Source organism: Monodelphis domestica, chromosome 8, assembly GCF_027887165.1.
Source record: "Monodelphis domestica isolate mMonDom1 chromosome 8, mMonDom1.pri, whole genome shotgun sequence".
In the NCBI taxonomy this organism is placed as follows: Eukaryota; Metazoa; Chordata; class Mammalia; order Didelphimorphia; family Didelphidae; genus Monodelphis; species Monodelphis domestica.
In genome coordinates, this window is record NC_077234.1 from 71,379,569 (window position 1) to 71,398,775 (window position 19,207).

Here is a 19,207-nt window from a genome sequence, read left to right on the forward strand (position 1 = left end):
CTTGTGGCAAGGAATGGCTGTGTTCTTGAAGGAGGGCATGTAGGAAGCTCTCTGGATACCAAAAGGAAAGGGGCACACACCTCAGAATCAAGATTCCACAAAGGGACAGAGTTTTCCATTTGACACGTCATTCTAGATCACAGTTCGAGGAGTCAACATTTCATTTTGGAATTTCCCCCTTATTCATCATAGGACTATAGATTCCTCTTTATAGAGAGTATTAGATAATTCTCTGCAGGAGATAACTGAAACTAATCACTTAGGAAGAAATCCAAACCATCTGTCTTAATCAGCTTGTTATTGAAGATAATCCTTTGAGTGATACTGCATATATCCTTTAAAACACTATTAATAAAACCCCTGGAAGCGTGAGCAAGTCCAGACAGCTTTTACTCTTGTGAAATGAGCAGATAAAGACCTCAAGAAGGCAGAAATGGCTTGGTCCTTCTAGTTCCACTTGTTATTTTAGCTAGTGTTCCAAGACAGTTCTATATGACAAGGATGAAACCTTCTTGTATATTCTGTAGACTAAGACAGTCATCACTCAGGTGGTAGCTGTTACCTTCATTCCATCACCCTTTCCCTAAGGATATGGCTAAAGGCACCAGTCCCTTTGTTCCTTCTCTCTCACCAGAGATTTCATTGCTGATAATGGCTTTGGGAAGTGAAAAACCAAATTTCTTCATAAACAACAAGCAGGGTCTATCTAGGTTAAGTGGCTTCAAACTTAAAGGAGGTCAACAGAGGGAAAGGTAAGAACTGATTTACTTTACAACCATGATCACTAATGGTAGTTTTTGGAAGTGGTGTGATGCTCATTGCTTTGCTCATAAGCTTGTTGTTACTGATTCTAGTGTTTATGTATGAGGATGAAAATAGGAGATTCTTTCAAAGTGGAGCTCCTTCCTGATATGTGTGTGTCTAACTTTAGGTCCAGGCAATTACTGAAGCCCTAATTTTTGAGGTTGTTGATAAATTCTTTGTTTCTTTTTAAAGTTCTTACCTTCCATCTTATAATCAATACTGTGTACTGGTTCTAAGGCAAAAAAGCGGGAAGGGCTAGGCAATGGTAGTTAAGTAACTTGCTCAGGTCACACAGCTAGGAAATGTCTGAGGTCAGATATGAATTCAAGATCTCCTGCCCATAGGCCAGGCTTTCAATCCACTGAGCCACCTTACTGCCCCCTGTTTATAATAAGTTTTGTTTTCCATCTTAACTTCTGTTCATTTAACTCCACAGTTAAAGTAGATTTTTCTGGGCTCATGTGAAAATATCTGAAACTTCACCTTCTGGGGCATATTAAATACAATTAAATTCCCCCAAAGAAGAGTGCAGAAGGATTGATTCCAGATTGCCCTGGAATAACCTTTCAGATACCCAAACTCCTCTTCTAGGCAGCATTTTATACAATTCTAAAAGCAGAGTAATCATACCTCAGAAATGGTCAAGAGATGCTGACATTTAACCCTTGAAATATGATTTAATAATCATTTCAGGATACCCTTGGACATACAGAGAATGTGAGACCTCAAACAAGTCATTTAAATTTTTTAGGGTACTATAAGAGATGTTCATCTGACCTATATCAGTAAACAGGGGAAGGATTTTCTACCTTAGGAATTTGCTACACTGATAAAATTAGATTCTGGCTTCCTTTTATTCCCCCAAACAAAAAAGTTAAGTCTGTCTCCATGAGGCAACTGTGCAAAGCTGTTTCAGAATTCTTGTTCTTATCCATTTCAGTATGAACAAGTCCCATCCAGAAGTCCATTATTAGTACTCTGTATTCTGAATTCACTATTGAGACAAATGCATGAAGGTTCCAATTCCTTTCAACTCACCAAAAGTGATATAGCCAATATTATCACCCACAGCGGCATCTGTGTCTTTCAGCTCTAAGGGAGGTTCCCTGTGGCTAAAGAGGACTTGCGGAGCTGTATGGCTGGCCCTACGTCCTTCTTTGAATTCCTTTAAAGAGGAAAGAAAAGGCAAAAGAGATAATTTAGCATCAGGTTAAGAGGCAAATTCATGCTTAAGGGAAACTGAAATTATTGGGGTAGGTGGAGAAGGGAAGCAAGTTATGGGCTCATCTCTCCTATCTGCGTGTGTTATTGGAAAACTTCTGACTTTTGTAGAAAATGTTTACTTACTACAGGCATGCCTTGTTTTACTTCACATAATTTTATTGAGCTTTGCAGATATTGTATTTATTTACAAACTGAAGATCTGTGGAAATCCAGGGGCAAGCAAGTCTATAGATGCCATTTCCCCCAAGTGTTCACATTATGTCTGGCAGTATTTGCAAATTCTTGCAATATTTTGAACTTTTTCAGTATTATTATATTCTTAAGACGATTTTGGGTCAGTGATTTTTGATGTTACTATTGAAACGGCTTTCAGGTACCATGAACCATGTCTATGTAAAGCAGTAAATTTAATCAATAAATGTATGTTTTCTGACTGTTCCACTAAACCAGCCATTCTCCACCTCCCACCTCCCAGTCTGTCCATCTGTCTGTCTGTCTCCCTATTCCCTGAGACATAACAGTACTGAAGAATATTACATCAACTTAAGTTGATAAAACATTAGTAGGGTCTAGAAGGATTAATTCCAATTTTGAAAGAAGTTCTACTGCTATTGAACAGTATTACATGCTATGGAAACATTTTTCATGAGAGGAGTAAACTGATGTTACAAACTTCTTTTTTTTTAATTTCAAGACACCTGCCACAGCCATCCCAACCTTCAGCAACCACCACCCTCATCACTCAGCAGTCAATGACATTGAGACAACTCCATCAGCAAAAAAATTATGACTCTCTGTATAAGCTCAGATGGTTGGCATTTTCAGCAATAAATGTTTTTTAGATAATGCTATTGCACATTTAATAGACTACAGGATACAAATAATTTTTGTATGCACTGGGAAACAAATAAATTTATGTGACTTGCTTTATTGCAATATTTGCTTTCTTGTGGGGGGTCTGAAACTAAACCCACAGTATTTGTAGATATGCCCATATATGTTACCACAAATTTTTGCTTTCTAAAGGTGATTGCCAAGTTACAAACTAAGTGCTTAACACCAAAGACTTCTAGTCTTGAGGACCTAAGACATAAGGTAAGGTAAAACACAAAATAGGTAGTAAATGCCTGGCAAGAAATTAAAAATGCCTTCAAGGACTAGATTAACTGTTGCCTTTACTTGAAGCACACTTATTTACCTTTTTAAAAGACTTAATCACAAACAGAATTCAAGACATATTCTGTTAACTAGATGTTCTGGAGTCATCTCAAATTCTAGCTGCTCAAAATTGAACTTTTATCTCTCCTCTTAACCCACTCTTCTTCCCAATTTTCCTACTGGGCATCAAAATCTTTCCAGTTTCTGTGCCCCCCCCCATCCCAATTTACAACCTTGGTATCAGAGTTGTCAAGTCTTGTTTCTACCTCTTCAACATGTCACATCTCCTCCCACCCCCCTTTCCACTCACAGCCATGGTCCTAACTGCAGATTCCTTATACATGAACTCCCCTCACATCTGCCAAAAAGGATTCCAAAAAGGCAGGCCTGATTGTTACCCTTCCTGAGAGTTCCCCAGTATTTCTGAGTCAGAGTTCAGGGGGGCCAGGAATTCATCCTTTTCTTTAAAACAAATGAAAACCCTCCACCTTCTGCTTCAGAATCCATATTAAGTATTGATTCCAAGGCAGAAGAATGGTTAAAGGCTAGGCAATTGGGATTAAATGGCTTGCCCAGGGTCACATGGATAGGAAGTATCGGAATCAAATTTGAACCCAGGTCCTACTGACACCAGAATCTGGTGCTCTATCCCCTAAGCTATTCAACTTGCCCCCCAAAATAAATAAATAAATAAAAATAATTCAAATATTCTGTTTCAGTGTGAGTTCCTTTTAATTCTATGCATTTCAAACATTAAAAATTTTATTCCTGGAGAGGGTCCATAGCTTCGCAAGTGCCATGGGAAGGTCTACTCACAGAAAAAGTTAAGAACACCAACTTTAGAATCAAATATTAATAAATTCCTTGGATTGACATTTGAAACTCTTCTTCGGTAGATCCCTTTTCTTCTTGATTCCCACTCTGCATGCTAGACATGCTGATCTCCTTAGCACACTGACTCCTAGGCTTGAAATAACTGATGCCTTGTAAGAATGGGGTGAGGAAAGGCTCTCCATTTCCTCTACACTTACTTGCTTCTAAACCCACCATTCAATTTAAACTGCCCTCTTCAACATTACCAATAATATCTTTTAAATAAAATTTTTTGAATAGATATTTTATTTTTATATCACTTTTATATAAACTTCCTTTGAGTGCCCCTTTTCCCCCCAGAGAACCATGTCTTTTAACAAAGAATTAAAGGGGGAAAAAACCATAGCAAAACCAAATCAACACACTGAAAATATCTTATATTACTACATCAACGTTTAAGTGCCAAATCTAATTCTTTTCCAATTCTGATTTTTTTTTTTTGAGCTCCACTTCTCTGTAGCCTTTGACACTATCATCTTCTCTTTCTGGGGACTCTTCAGTATATCTTGACACTGCTCTCCTCTATCCAATCCTTCTCTTTCTCAGGCTGTTGCTTGCTGGCTCTTCATTAACGTCAGAATTGCTAAATGTGGTTGTCACCAAGACTGTCCTGGGCCCCTTTCTCTTTTCATTCTTGCTTGGTGACTTCATCAATTTCTAGGAATTGAGTTCTAATCTTACATCACCAACTGTCTTGGACATTGAGAACTGGAGGCCCCCATTTCAAACTCATTAATATAAAAAACGAAGCTCCAATTTCCCCCCAAATCTTCCCTATTACTGCTGAAGATATCATTGTTTGGTCAGTTACCCAGGATCAGTCAGCCTTGGTGTCATCTTTACATACAATTGGCTCCCAAATCTTGTAATCTTCACAACATCTCTGCATACATGCCATCTCTCCACACAAGCACAGCCTCCTCCAGTTCCTCAGTGCCTTTTGGGTACCCCGAAATACCTTCAAATTGTCCCCCTGCTTCAAATCTCTACCCTCTCCAATCCATCCTTGGACCCAGCTGCTGAGTTAAATTTTTCCTGAAGAATATATGTCTTTTTCACTCCCCCCCCCCCCCCCCCCAGCTCAATGAGCTCCAGTGGCTTACTCTTCCCTCTAGGATCCTATAATCCTTTGTTGGGCAATCAAACCACTTCCTCACCTGGCCCCTTATTACTTTTCCAATTTTCTTATAATCTGCTCTCTTCTCATTACTCTACATCCTAGCAACACTGGTCGACTTGGAATTCCTCAATCTAGATCTTTCACTTCTCATTCCATGTTCTTGGTACCGGTTACCCCTCATTCCTAGAACACTTGAAAGCCTTATCTACTTTATGTGTTACCTGGAGTTCCTTCAAAACCCAGCTCAAATCCCATCTATTTTCATCTCCTCCAGATATCTTTTATACACCCACTGTTTACATAGTTGCTCCTTAGAATATAACATATTTCAGAGCAGTGACTTAGGGGTGGAGTGGGGCTTTTTCTTTTTGAATCTCCAGTGCTTAGCCCAGTACCTTAAGTGTGTAGAAAACACTTAATTGTCTAAGGATTTAATTTGGGTTTCTTTGATTTCTTTTTAGATGCATTCTCTCCTCAAAAGGAAAAACTTCAGAAAAACAGGCTTACATTTCTTTTCAGCTGATGCTTGCAAAGGGAGCTGCTTTGAGAGAGAGAGGGAGTCAAGTTGACTCAGAATGGAAATTCCTGTGGCTTGGGGAGTAAATTTTTACAGATGCTTCTAACAGCTAAGTAAGGTTTTTAAGAAGCAATTCATTCCAGAAAATTTCTTTTTATTCTGCTAAAGGTTTAAGAAACTTGTTTACTTCTATTCTTTTCCCTTCTAATTTGCTAACAACATATCAAAGTAAGAGTGGAGAGGTCCACTGGTTAAGGATTCAGGTTGAAGGTAAATTTCTTTTTGAGTGAGGAAAAAAACTGGGATAGCTAGTTAAAAAGATAAAGCCAAGAATACTCTATGCATAGTAGACATATGGCTAGACAATAAGTTAGAAAGACCAGAGTTTGAATCCTGCTGCAGATTATTAACATCTGAGCCAGTTTCCACACCTGTAAAATGGAGATAATCATCTACTTTACAGGGTTGTTCTAAAGACCAAATCAGACTTAGTTTGTTTGTAAAGGATTTCAGAATCTGAATGCGTTACACAAACACAAATTACTATTAATAGGATTTCTGGACTAGGACTTAAGGTAAAGAAATTATCAAACAAGGGATTTGTTAAGTGCTTACATTCTATGTATGGATCAAGCACCACATCTCTCCCCCATTATATTTAAGAAATTTTTAAAAAGTCATGTCCCTATGTTTCCAAAAATTAGGTGAACAAAAAATCTGAAGAAACCTCTCCTAAAATACAAAGAAGAGAAGCAAGAATGGTTTCAACATAATTTTAAAAATAAAAATACAAAGATATGGATTGAAAACTTAAAAGTATGATCTCAAACTTCATACAAATATTATCTTCTACTCAGACTGGAGTTAGAATTCCAGAGTTAACAAGAACCAGACATTGTTTTTTTAAACTCATTGTAACTCCAGCTTTGTGTCAAAATGTTTACTACATACACAAATATGAAAAATAACAATAGAGCCTGCCCTAGAGAAGTTTATATTCTGATAAGTAAAATAATGTGCATATAAATTGGTTCACAGGAGATAAAGACAGAGTAAAAGAAGGAAGCCTTAGAGAGGAAGGCACTAAGAATTGGGAGAATGGGAAAAGGTCTGGAGCTGAACAAGCACTTGATCTGAATCTACCCTTATCTAGGGACTGAAAACACCAATAAAAATTAAATTTTTTGGAAGCTTGCAGAACCTTAAGGGAGAGGTCCATGAACTTCTTTTTAAAATTAAAAAAAAAAATTCCTCTCCATATTGTTCATGTTTGTGAATGAGTAATCTTATAAAACCAAAACCCCAAAGATAAGCTCAAATAAACAATTGAGAAATTGTCTGCTTTAATCTGCATCCTGACTCCAACAGCTTTCTCTGGAGGTGGACTGCATTTTTTGTCTCAAATTCCTCTGAACTGTTCTGCATCTTTGTATTGCTGAGAGTTGCTAAGTCTATCACAGTTGATCATTCCTCAATATTGCAGTTACTGTGTACAATGTTTTCCTGGTTCTGTTTATTGCCAGTTCTTTCTGAAATCATCTTAGTCTTCATTTCTTACAGCACAATAATATTCCATCACCACCATATAACATAATCTGTTCAGCCATTCCTCCAACTGATGGACGTCACTTAGTTTCCAATTGTTTGCCACCACAAAAAAAAGTGACTATAAATATTTTTGTGTAAGTCTTTTCCCCTTACCATGAACTTCTTTTAAAAATATTTTGTAACTATCTCAGTAAAATTGGTTTCCTTTGTAATCCTGTTATTTTATTTAATGCATTTAAAAATATCATTCTGGGAAGGGGTCCATAGCCTTTAGACTATCAAATGGTTCCAGGTCACAAATTTTTTTTTTAAGAAACCCCATTTTACAAGGTACATGAATAGGCAATTTTCAGTCAAAGAAATCAAAACTATTAACAAGCACATGAAAAAGTGTTCTAAATCTCTTGTAATCAGAGAAATGCAAATCAAAACAACTCTGAGGTATTATCTCACACCAAGCAGATTGGCTAACATGACAGCAGAGAAAAGTAATGAATGCTGGAAGGAATTTGGCAAAGTGGGGACATTAATTCATTGCTGGTGGAGTTGTGCATTGACTCAACCATTCTGGAGGGCAATCTGGAACTATGCCCAAAGGGCGCTAAAAGACTGTCTGCCCTTTGATCCAGCCATAGCACTGCTGGGTTTGTACTCCAAAGAGAGAATAAGGACAAATATATGTACAAGAATATACATAGCTGTGCTCTTTGTGGTGGCAAAAAATTGGAAAATGAGGGGATGCCCTTCAATTGGGGAATGGCTGAACAAATTGTGGTATATGTTGGTGATGGAATACTATTGTGCTCAAAGGAATAATAAAGTGGAGGAATTCCATGGAGACTGGAACAACCTCCAGGAAGTGATGCAGAGCGAGAGGAGCAGAACCAGGAGAGCATTGTACACAGAGACTGATACACTGTGGTACAATCGAATGTAATGGATTTCTCCATTAATGGCAATGCAGTGATTCTGAATAACCCGGTGGGATCTATGAGAAAGAACACTATTCACATTCAGAGGAAAACTGTGGGAGTAAAAACACCAAAGAAAAACTGCTTGATTACATGGGTCGAGGGGATATGATTGGGGATGTAGACTCTAAATGAACATTGTAGTGCAAACACCAACAGCATGGAAATAGGTTCTGATCAAGGACACATGTAATACCCAGAAGAATTATGGGCGTTGGCTATGGGAAGGGAGGGGGGAGGGGAGGGAGGAATAGAATATGATTTTTGTAACCAAGGAATAATGTTTGAAATTGACCAAAGAAAAAATATATATATTTAGCTTGGAAAAAAAAAAAGAAACCCCACTTTAAACTCAAAATGGGAAAGGAGGGGAATTGCCCATATTTTTCTTCTAAGTCAAACAGGAAATGTAGATGAGGAATGAAGATAAGGAAGATGAAGACAATTAGTAGAGAAATCCATTATTTCACAGGAGACAATGTCCAAGAAGAAAGGCAGTTCTAGTAACTTTTATTCTAAAGTGACTGTTTACAAATGCAGAGTAAGAAAATTAAATGAACTAGAAATCAAAACAAAAAGTAGATTCAACATCATGGTCATGATTTGTCCAGATGTGACTTTTGACTACAACATGACAATGAAAGTTGTCAAGGTGAAATAAGAATTAGCGGTATATATCAAGATATGTACTGCTGGGAGGATATCCACAAATAAAGGGAAGATACACAGTACAGAATCTGCAGGGAAGGACAGATAACCAGAGGAACAAGTGCTGGTCTGGTAGGAGTACAGGCAGTGGAAACCCAAACAGGAGAAACAGATGCTGAGTTCTGGAAAGATAATACAAACTAAGGAGGTGGAATAAGAGCAGTGACCTATTGAGACATCTTTGCAAAAAGCAAGCAGTGAATATGTTCCTGACACGTGTGCTCAAGAGGATTTCATATGAAATTGAGCCTCTATTTCATGCCACCAGTTTTTCTTTAGGAAAAAAAAAATATAATGCCACATTACTTTCAAAACTGCCTTCCTTGTCTGTGCTGTCTTGAGTTTTCTTGTATGCATTAAAAAAACCCAAAAAATTCCAACACATTTCAATGGTCCTCTATTTGGGCACCTGTATGTCCTTCCATTAAAAATCAAGAGAAATAAAAGTAAATCTTTGTAACAAATAAATGTTGAATAACTTAAATGCAGTGGCCTGGTTAAAAAAAAAAATACAGTGCCTCCGTCAGGAAGTTGGTAACACATTTTATCTTATGTTTACTGGAGACCCAAGTGGTCATTCTTATAACTGATTAAGAGCTCTTAAGTTCTTTAAGTTATTGTATTCATAGAAATTGTTCTGATTTAGCTCACTTCAGTAACAAGGGAACTGCTATTCTGTACCTTATTCTGGTCAATAAGGAGGAACTGACTATAGAAGAAATGACAAGCTTTGGTAGGATGTGACACAACTGATTTCGGAGTTTGTGATAGGAAGAGAAGGCAAATAAAATGCACTTGAAATAGGCAGGGATGGGTTGAAAACTGTGATGTCACTGGAGGGAACATTCATCTTGCTGAGATCATGGAAGCCTTTGATTATATTAGGGGTTAGAAGAAGAGCCAAGAAAGAACAGGGTTGACTGACTGCTGTTCAGAGTAGGTAGGACAAAGAGAACAGATTAGATAGAGAGAACGAAAAACAGCCCAATTCTTATTTTACTGCAAGCTTGATATGATGCCAGCTATTATACAACAGGCAAAAAAATGCCAGTGATCAGCCTGAGGTCTGCCCTGGTCAGAAACTGACATGCTGAAGTATACAAAAAGCTGCCTGGAAAGAAGACACTCAAAATAAGAATAAGAAAAAAGCAAACAAGTGGAACTGGAGGCAAGGACAGTTGGGAGGCAGCTGTGCTATTGTGGAATGACTCTAAGACTTGGGGATGAAGAATCCAGGTTGTAACCTTTCCTAGTTGAATTAATAGTGTAGCTTGGTGGTATAGTAGATTGAGTACTGAGTTGGGTCTGGAATCTGGAAGACCCGAGTACAAGTCTAACCTCAGACATTACTAGCTGTGTGTCCCTAGGTAAGTCACCTGTTTCTCTTAGTTTTAATATCTGTAAAATGTACTGGAGAAAGAAATGGAAAACCACTCCAGTATCTTTTTCCAAGAAAATTCCAAAAGGGGTCACAAAGATTTGGACATGACCAAAAACAATTAAACAGTTGGGCTAATGTGAGCAAGACACTTAACCACAAGGATCTTCAGTTTCCTCATTTACAAAGGCACAATAGCAACTACCTTATTATAAGGACTTCTGTATATATTAAAATCTATATAAATGGGAACTGTTATTCAAATAGCTGTCTTTACATATCAAAAGGGTTGTCAAATGGAAAAAGAATTAAACTAGGAACAATAGATGGGAGCTGCAGAGAGGCAGGCTTTGGCTACCAAAAGTATCCTAACAATATTCTAGGTTAGATGAACATTTGCCAGGGATGTGAGAGAGGGTCTTGTTTAGTGGGCTGTGGCACTGGAAGAGCCTTCCAATGATGTGAGATTCTTTGACAGTTATCTCCTTATCTTGCCCAGGCCTATAAATGCAGTGACTTTTCATCAGTCTAATCCTTCTGATCAGCATCAAAACTTTAGCCTGCTCTATTTTCAATCTCCTTAGGTATCCTGGTACATCCTGCCATTGTCTGTCTGTCCATCCATCCATCTTTAGGGAGCAGGGGGTAAGAGACACAGACACATACAATGCTGGCTCAGAACTTCTGAGCTTAAGTAATGTACCAGCCTCAGTCTCCCTGGTAGCAGGATTCTAAGCATGCACCACGTCTGGCTGATTCTATAAATAGAAATCTACTTGGACAACTGCTGAAAATGCAGCATATGGTACAGGCATGGACACTGTGCTCCTGTTTTCTACCAGACTTTGTGACTGATTGGGGGGATGGGGGTGAGAAGAAGCATCCAGAATTTGTTTTTGACTGAACTTACACACAGATTTGCATTTAAGTCAGGAATCTAACATAAATACAATTGCACCCCCAATTTGCAGTGATATGTGACATCTTTCTAGAGTTAACTAGACAAAAATTTGTAGGACAAAGAAGTTACATATGTGACTTCATCACTATTTCCTTCCTCTTCCAAATTTCTAGGAGTTATTTTATTTTGTTAAGTAATATGTAAGTTCAGGGAGCAAGGGAGTGGTTCTTATAGGGATTGCCAGGCTTTAAGGATAATTGTTGCTGCTGATTGAACAAGAGAACTACAAAAACCTTAGAATATAATCTAATTGCTTTATTAGCATGACTACTCTACAAATGCAATTTTTTGAAGACGATTTATATAAATTTGTGTAAATAGAACAAAGTATGCTACCATGGATCATTTGCTGGGATATACAAATTTCCCTGAATACAAAATCTTTGGTTGAAATATGCTGGGAAGAACAAGATACTAAATTCTAAGTAAATTCTAAGATTCTACTTGAGGTTCTGTTGATCCTTTCTTGCAACAACACTGATGACGCACTATGTCAATTTCTTTTACTTCAATATATCTTAAGGCTCACTCAGTATTTATGGTCAGATGCTTTCATGTCTGTAAACATTAATAACTTATTAGTACTATTCAATTCTGTACATTTTGAAATATATAGTAAGATTTTGTAAGCAATTTGGTTTGTGTAGTGTTATTTGTCAAATCTCCTGAGCTTCCTAAATAACATATTGTGTAAATAGAATCTTGCATCCCTGGACTTCATTTCCCAGAATTCCTTTTCCTTCACCCCCACTTAAAATGCTTATACTATATCAACAAAGTTGTGTGTAACTCCACCCTCACTCTCTCTTCTCCCTCGTGGGTAGCTGGGAAACATTCTCTTTGCTAAGGCTATCACTTTCCTCTACTTCAAATTATTAATACATCATAAAAATAGAATACTTGGAGTATCAGATATTAATTTTTAATCTTACTTTTCCCTTCTCTACTTTCCAACTATTTCTCACTGGTATGCTAGCTACACTGTAAATATGACAAGCTGCTATTGTTCAGATTTGGATACAATAGGCTACCTTCTCCTCCAAAACTGCTATAGCAATTGTTTCTTTTATCCTAGGAAAGAGTATTTTTTTCTAGCTGTTGTACTGATTCGTTGCACTTTCTGACACAAAGGGTCCAAGCTAACTAATCTTTAAGCACCATAAATCTGTTGTGTCTAAAAGCATGAGCTTTCAAATAAGATCAAATATTTATCAGACTGTTCTTACTTTCAGATTCCAATTTTTAGTTAGTTCTATATGACTACAAAAGAAATATGCCCAAGTGGGACATTAGAATATCAGATAGAGAGGTAAAAGGATGAAACTCCAGGCCCTTTAACTTTAAGTACAGTGAAATGCAACAAAGAATTCAATTAAGGGGTTCAAGGCAGAACAGCAAATTGTGGAGTGTTTCTGCCAAATGATAGGATCAATTTATTTTGCTCAAGATGTATCTAGACAATAGCATGGGTTAGCTACAAAGAAAAGAGCAGTGACCCTGTTTGAGTCCAACCACCTGCCTCTTTGGTGCTGTATGTCTGAATCTCCCATCTTACATATTTAAACAGTCAGTGCCCAGAAGAAGGTTTCAGATGGATGATTTTGAAGAGGCTAACAAAATAGCAGGAGTATCCTTTGGTCATTCCCAGCAAATCCCTTCAGTACTCTGAATTTGCAGAAAGCAAATAGGCAAAAAGCTTTAAGACAACTTCATATCCAAGCTTCCAGCTATCTCAAAGAAAATCAGCAACAAAATGCAAGTGGCTTGCTTGCTTTCCTTTTAGATAACTATGTTAATGCCCTCACTTTCAAAGATGGGATTTAAATTTCTAGACAAAGGTTAAGTATTCCATACTCTTCCAAGGAACTGATCCTTGATAAACTATCCATGATAAGATCTATGTACAGTACAAATAAATTAAGATGTCTCCTGAAATAAAACTGGAACAGTACTAGTAAAAGCAGCCAATTCTAAATATTCACTGAAGCATATTTGTGGCCTTTAAGATTAGCCTGTGGCTCTGGAGTTAACCCAATTCTTGTGTTTTTGGCCTCTTCTGTCAATTCTGCAAAAATTACCATGAAAAGCTTGTCCAAGAGGCTGATTTCTAGGTCTGACAAGGTAATTCATATTTAGTTACTTTCTTACTCAACAGCACTAAAGTACCTATCTAATTTTCCTACATAGAGAATAAGATATCCAAAATTATAAGAATTTCTGATTAGTCTCCCTTCTAGAGCAGAAAGAAGAAGAAAAAAGCTGACTGGTACAATAAAGCTACAACCAGATGGGACTTTCCTTGCTTTAAAGGGAAGCACATAAATTATCCTTATTATCCCTACATCTCTTTTAAAGTAAGTTTCCTCACAGCCAAACAAGGTTATTTTTACCTTTTCAAACCTTATCACTCTGTCACATAAGAATACAAAGTACTATTTTCTTACATTCTCATCACTGTATCAAAATCTGAATGATGTTCAATCTCAGGGAAAAAAATCCAAACAACTTGGATACACATTCATTTGATGACTGGGAAATACAAGGCAGCCAAGAACCTTAATGGCTGAGCTCAACAGTACTAAAAATCCAATTAGAAAATATCCCACTAAGCCTTTTTAGTGCTCTTTATTAGATAAGCTCTTTCAGAGGAGAGTGATTAGGCATGCCCTTTGGTGATCTCACTTGCTCTCAGGCTCATTGTCTCATTTATTTTTGTTGAGCAATTCTATATCCTTCCCTGTTTCTGTAGGGCAAACTCCTTTTTTTTTTTTGAGTATTTTAGAGGATCCTTGGAATAGGACTGGATTAAAATATAGGCACACTTTAACAGAGAGATTAGGAGCTGGTAAGAAATGGGAAAAGACTTGTCTGATGCTTTCTGTCTATTAAGGGTCATATCCACTATACTTTATTACTCGGAGGATTTAGGGTTGAATTCATCCTCTATTCAACTGATTTTCTGTGGCTCTCTGAGCTCACAAGCCATCACTACTCAGAAAGCAAGGTATGTCACTGGTTGGGTAAGGCAGTTGCTAAACAGGTGTTCCTTAGAAAACTAATCCCCTAAAGATAAATACCTGGTCTTACTTATAATAGGGGAAACTAATCTTATTCTAATAGTTTAAAAGCATATACTCAAGGTGCCTTATTTCCCCCCAATGCTATTTTCCATACCTGCATGAACACCTTTCCAATCACCACATCGTCATCATCCTTAAATACGGTGCTAAAGACAACGGTGACCCGATCTTTCTTAGACTCAACATACCTGAGAAGAAGAAAATATAAGGATGGTGAAGAAAGCAAAAGTCATCATGGGGCCTCATGGAAGATTTTTATTGGTGAAGTAAAGCATGAAGAAACCATGAAGGTAACAGCCAATTTACTTTTATCTATCAACGACATAGGGTGTTGTCAAGAGCTTTTCTCTGGAGGAGCAACACTGAAATATGTTTGTGCCTTAATGGAGCCTGGAGACAGGGACTATATGATTATACCAAGGGAAGTCAGTAAATAAAGTTAATTTTCATTTCACATACACATTATTTATGACTATAAAGGAACTATATTAAACAGGACAATAGGAGCAGAGGAATGCAACTTGTCAACTTGATTAAACTGTAATGACTCAGAAGCATGGCAGCCCACTAAAGAACTAAGAACCTTGCATGTCTCCAACTAATCTTTATCTTAATTAACATTTTAATAGCAAATTAAGAGTGTGAAATTTCTGAAATTTAGTTTTTACTTCATTTTTAAACATTTCAATAAAAGAAATTTGAATGTGTAATTTCACCTGATTTCTTCTCACACTAAAAGTAGTAGCTACTATCAACTGAAATGCATTGTTTCTATATTTTTAAAGGCTGCCCTAATATTTCTGTTGAGTACAAAGTAAATAAAGTTACCAAGGTTGCTAACAGAAAGGTGACAGTAGGAAGACAAAGGCTGCTTGTAAAAGGGAGCCTCTTACTTCAACCAACTACTATGTCATCAGATAGTGATGTTTCTTTGTCTACTTATGATGAGTCCTCAGGATCAAAACTTGCCCAAAAAGCTAAGGAGGCACCATTTGTCCCAATTGGAATAGCAGGTTTTGCAGCTATTGTTGCATATGGATTATACAAATTGGAGAGCGGAGGGATTACTAAAATGTCTGTCCACCTGATTCACATGCGTTTGGGAGCTCAAGGCTTTGTAGTAGGAGCAATGACTGTTGGTATGTTGTATTCCATGTTTCAGGAATACTGGGCCAAACCCAAACCTTAGGAAGAAAGATGGTGTCTTCATGCTGATGATGTTTTATAGAGCTGGATACCTCACATTGAGGTTATTTATGTTAAAAAATCATTTAGGGGTATGTGGTTCTAAAAAGCAGCACATGTCAGACACAATCATGATGTTTTAAAGATTGGATTTTTTTTTTCATGGAGATTTTACTGTTTCCCAAGTAATGCAAAGCCTTCTATCTAAGCGTTTATTAGGAGAGCTAAGTTAGTTCAAAATGAACTAGTCATTGAAATTTCTTTGGATGATATGTTATATTCAGGTTCCCCAAGTCTTAAAAAATTAATGCTCCAAGTAGCTCCTATTGCTTTAACATGTGGCCTATTTTGGGATCTAATATGGGAACTTCTTTAGCACAGTCAACACTTCCTTGTTTCCCACTACAACCTGTTTGTATTTAAGGTGAGCCTTGAAAAGTTGTTTGTTAACCAGGCTACTTAACACAGTGGTATTTATTATAATGTTAATAAAACATGAGAATAATATCCCAAATATTTTTGCTGCTGTTACACTGAAATTGTTCTTTAAATACCATATGTTTTATATGTATTTGAAGTGCTTGTTTAGCAGTAAAGATAGAGAACTTTAAAAATGAAAAAAAAAAAGAAAAAGAAAAGGTGACAGTAAAAAAAGAGGTATGGTTTCTTGTCTTCATTATGGTATTATTAGCAGTCTGGAGAGCTCCCACATGCTCTAGGGATTCACCTTCTCCAAGAAGCTTGCCCACCAACTGCCTAGGTCTGACTTTTGAAGACTGAGATGGAAGAAGAATACATCTTTCCAGAATCCTTGGCACTTCCACAGGAGCTGCTGCTGGAAGGGGAACCTAAATGGATTGCTAAAAGTTAAATGAAAGAGGCAACAGAGGTAGCATAGTAGATAGTACTAGGCCTGGAGTCGGGAAGACCTGGAATATAAGGAATCACATATACTTCCTATTTGGGTAACTCTAGACAAATCACTTAATCCTAATTGCCTAGTTCTTTTGCCTTGGAATTGACAGTATTGAGTCTAAGATAGAAGGTAAGGGTTAAAAAAAAAAAAGTTAAGTGAACCACTGGACAGGACTGCTGTCATGTTGCCTGTTTTTGCTTTCTGTGATGGAGAAGCCCTAGTGGTGGCCTACTGAGTAGCCTCTTTCAGGAAGTGGGCTGTGGTGGACAAATTATAAGACGACCTGGTTTGGGAGAAGTGGCTCTATATCACAGACCTTGTTTCTCACAATATGGGCTCCCCAAAAGGAAATAATTTGGTTTTTCTTCTTCGTGCTGGTTCAACACTTTAACTATAGTGTTTAATATAAATAAATATAGTTTTAATCAGTGTACTCCCTAACTTTCCTCCTTTATTAACAGTGTCTTGGGAAATTCCATGAAACAGATAAAAATGGCCTCATATGAAAATCTAGGTTATTATGTATATCCCCTACACTCGCTAATGCACTACACCATGTCATACTCTTCCTTCTTCATCTCTTCCAAAATGGTACTATCAATGGATATTAAAAGTTTGATAATTCAGAACCATTATTCAGCAATGATGATTCCAGTGGATCCATGCTGAAGCACACAACTCTCCTCTTTAAAGAGAGGGGATGAACTCAAGACAAAACCAATGTGGGAATCTGTTTTGCTTAACTATAGTTGACAATGCCTGATGCATAGTGAATAATTTATAAATGCTTTTTACCTTGCCTTGACAACTAAAACCACTAATAAATGGGCTGCTTCTGAGACTCTGGAAGATGAGTGTAGGAGAAATAAAAAATAAATAAAAAAATAAAGCCACCAAAGCAGAAGTCTTCAGCTCAAACATTTTAGTTATAGCACTTTTTGGTCTCCCATGCTCATAGGGGAAATAACTTAAAAAGTTACTTCCAATAGGACTGATTGATAGATGCATAATTTTCTCAAACTGCATATTAAATCACTAGAACCATATCTCCTTAGGATCATCCCCTAGTCTTTAAGTATATAGAATGATGCATTGGCATGATGGTCTATACTCACATTGTCTCATCATCTCTGTAATGGATTACTGCTCTGTTCTCTCCCTCTTTTCCCTCTTCCTGGAATTTGAAGTATTTCTCAAAGACTGAGGCAAAACAGTTTCTTTTCAACATTCCGGCCTGATGCACGATGGAGTCCTTTGAGGCAGGCAAGTTCTCAAGGTCATATAGCAAAGAGACATTGTATCCTGGGGGAGGGAAACCATCAATTGTATTCTCGTTTAAAAAAGTTTATTAAAAATAATTCCAAGTTATTAATAGTCATATGTTCCATATCCCTAAAAATTAGAGAAAAGCAGCTAGCACTAGAGACGGGAGGTCCTAGGTTCAAATCTGATCTCAGACACTTCCCAGCTGTGTGACCCTGGGCAAGTCACTTGACCCCCATTGCCTAGCCCTTACCACTCTTCTGCCTTGGAGCCAATATACAGTATTGACTCCAAGACGGAAGGTAAGGGTTAAAAAAAAAATTAGAGAAAAGCAAATAAAAGAGAGAACCTAAATACCTTCCTTGCTATTTAAGTCATGGATTGCTAAAAGTTAAGTGAAAGAGGCAGCTAGGTATCATAGTGGATAGAATCAAGCCTGGAGTCAGGAAGACCTTGGTATAAATCTGGATTCATACACTTCTTAGTTGGGTGGCTCGGGATTCTGAGGTTTTATCTTACCTTCATCAGAAAGGGAAAAGGGCCAGAAAAAAAAGGAAAATGATAAATATTAGCGGGGCTTTGGAAAGCAGATGCAGAAATAGATTGTTGGTGGGGCTGTGTATTGGTCTAGGCATTCTGGAAACCAAATTGTAACTATGGCCTAAACAATGGCATACCCAGTGATATTATACTAAGACCATATCCTGAAGAGATCAAAGAGAAAGGAAAAGGAAAGGAAAATTTTGTAAATACAAAAATATTTATGGCAGACTTTTTTTTTTTTTGGTGGTGGCAAATGGAGATTGGATGAACAAATTATAGTATACAAATGCAATGGAATATTATTATGTCATAAGAAATGATCTAAGGAAACAGTTTCAGAGAAACCTGGGAAGATGTGTATGAACTGAATTAGAGGGAAGATTCTGCTAAGCAGTATCAGAAAAACAATTTTGTAACATTAGCTCTAAAAGATTGATAAACCATAATTCTAGAACTAAATTACTAGTAGAGCTGAAGCTTTGCTACCTACTTCTGGGCTGAGAGGTAAAGGACGCAGTGCACAATGAGATGTTTTTTGGATATGGTCATTGTGGGAATTTGTTTGGCTTAACAGGGAATGGAGAGAGATTTTTGCTAAATGAAAAAATTAAAAAACAAAACAAAACAAAAAAAAACCCCAAAAACCCTACCAATACTCCTAATTATAAAAGGATAGACTCTCTTTTGACAAAGGCTCTAGAGCAGTGATGGTGAACCAATGGCACAGGTGCCAAAGATGGCACAAAGAATGCTCTCTGTGGGCATGTGCCTGCCTCCTCCTACCCAATTTGTTACTAGAAAGTCAGAGGGATTTGGGCAGAGCTGCTCTTCTCCCCCTCTCCACTGTGCCCAAAGACATTTTTTTCCTCACATTCCCCTGCCCTTCTGCCCAGCAGCCCAATGGGAGTGCATAGGGGTAAGGTGGGCAGCTCACAGGGAGCAGAGCTGAAGGGGAGTA

The 19,207-nt window shown here is 37.4% G+C and overlaps 2 protein-coding genes across 9 annotated transcripts in view; one reads left to right on the plus strand and one right to left on the minus strand.

Annotated features, from left to right (window-relative positions):
* ARPC2 (actin related protein 2/3 complex subunit 2) overlaps positions 1-19,207 on the minus strand; it is a 42,938-nt gene that overhangs the window by 4,444 nt on the left and 19,287 nt on the right. For all 8 annotated transcript variants that reach the window (XM_056808531.1, XM_056808532.1, XM_056808534.1 and 5 more), the window contains exons 6-8: positions 17,559-17,745; positions 14,437-14,530; positions 1,843-1,969 (exon numbers count right to left, since the gene is read on the minus strand). In XM_056808531.1, the coding sequence (XP_056664509.1) occupies positions 1,843-1,969; positions 14,437-14,530; positions 17,559-17,745 (408 nt within the window). The remainder of the gene's footprint in view (positions 1-1,842; positions 1,970-14,436; positions 14,531-17,558; positions 17,746-19,207) is intronic.
* LOC103099961 (HIG1 domain family member 1A, mitochondrial-like) lies at positions 15,238-15,900 on the plus strand. Its single transcript, XM_056808539.1, has one exon. It carries the CDS (start codon positions 15,250-15,252, stop codon positions 15,529-15,531), a length of 282 nt encoding a protein of 93 aa, XP_056664517.1. The 5' UTR covers positions 15,238-15,249; the 3' UTR covers positions 15,532-15,900.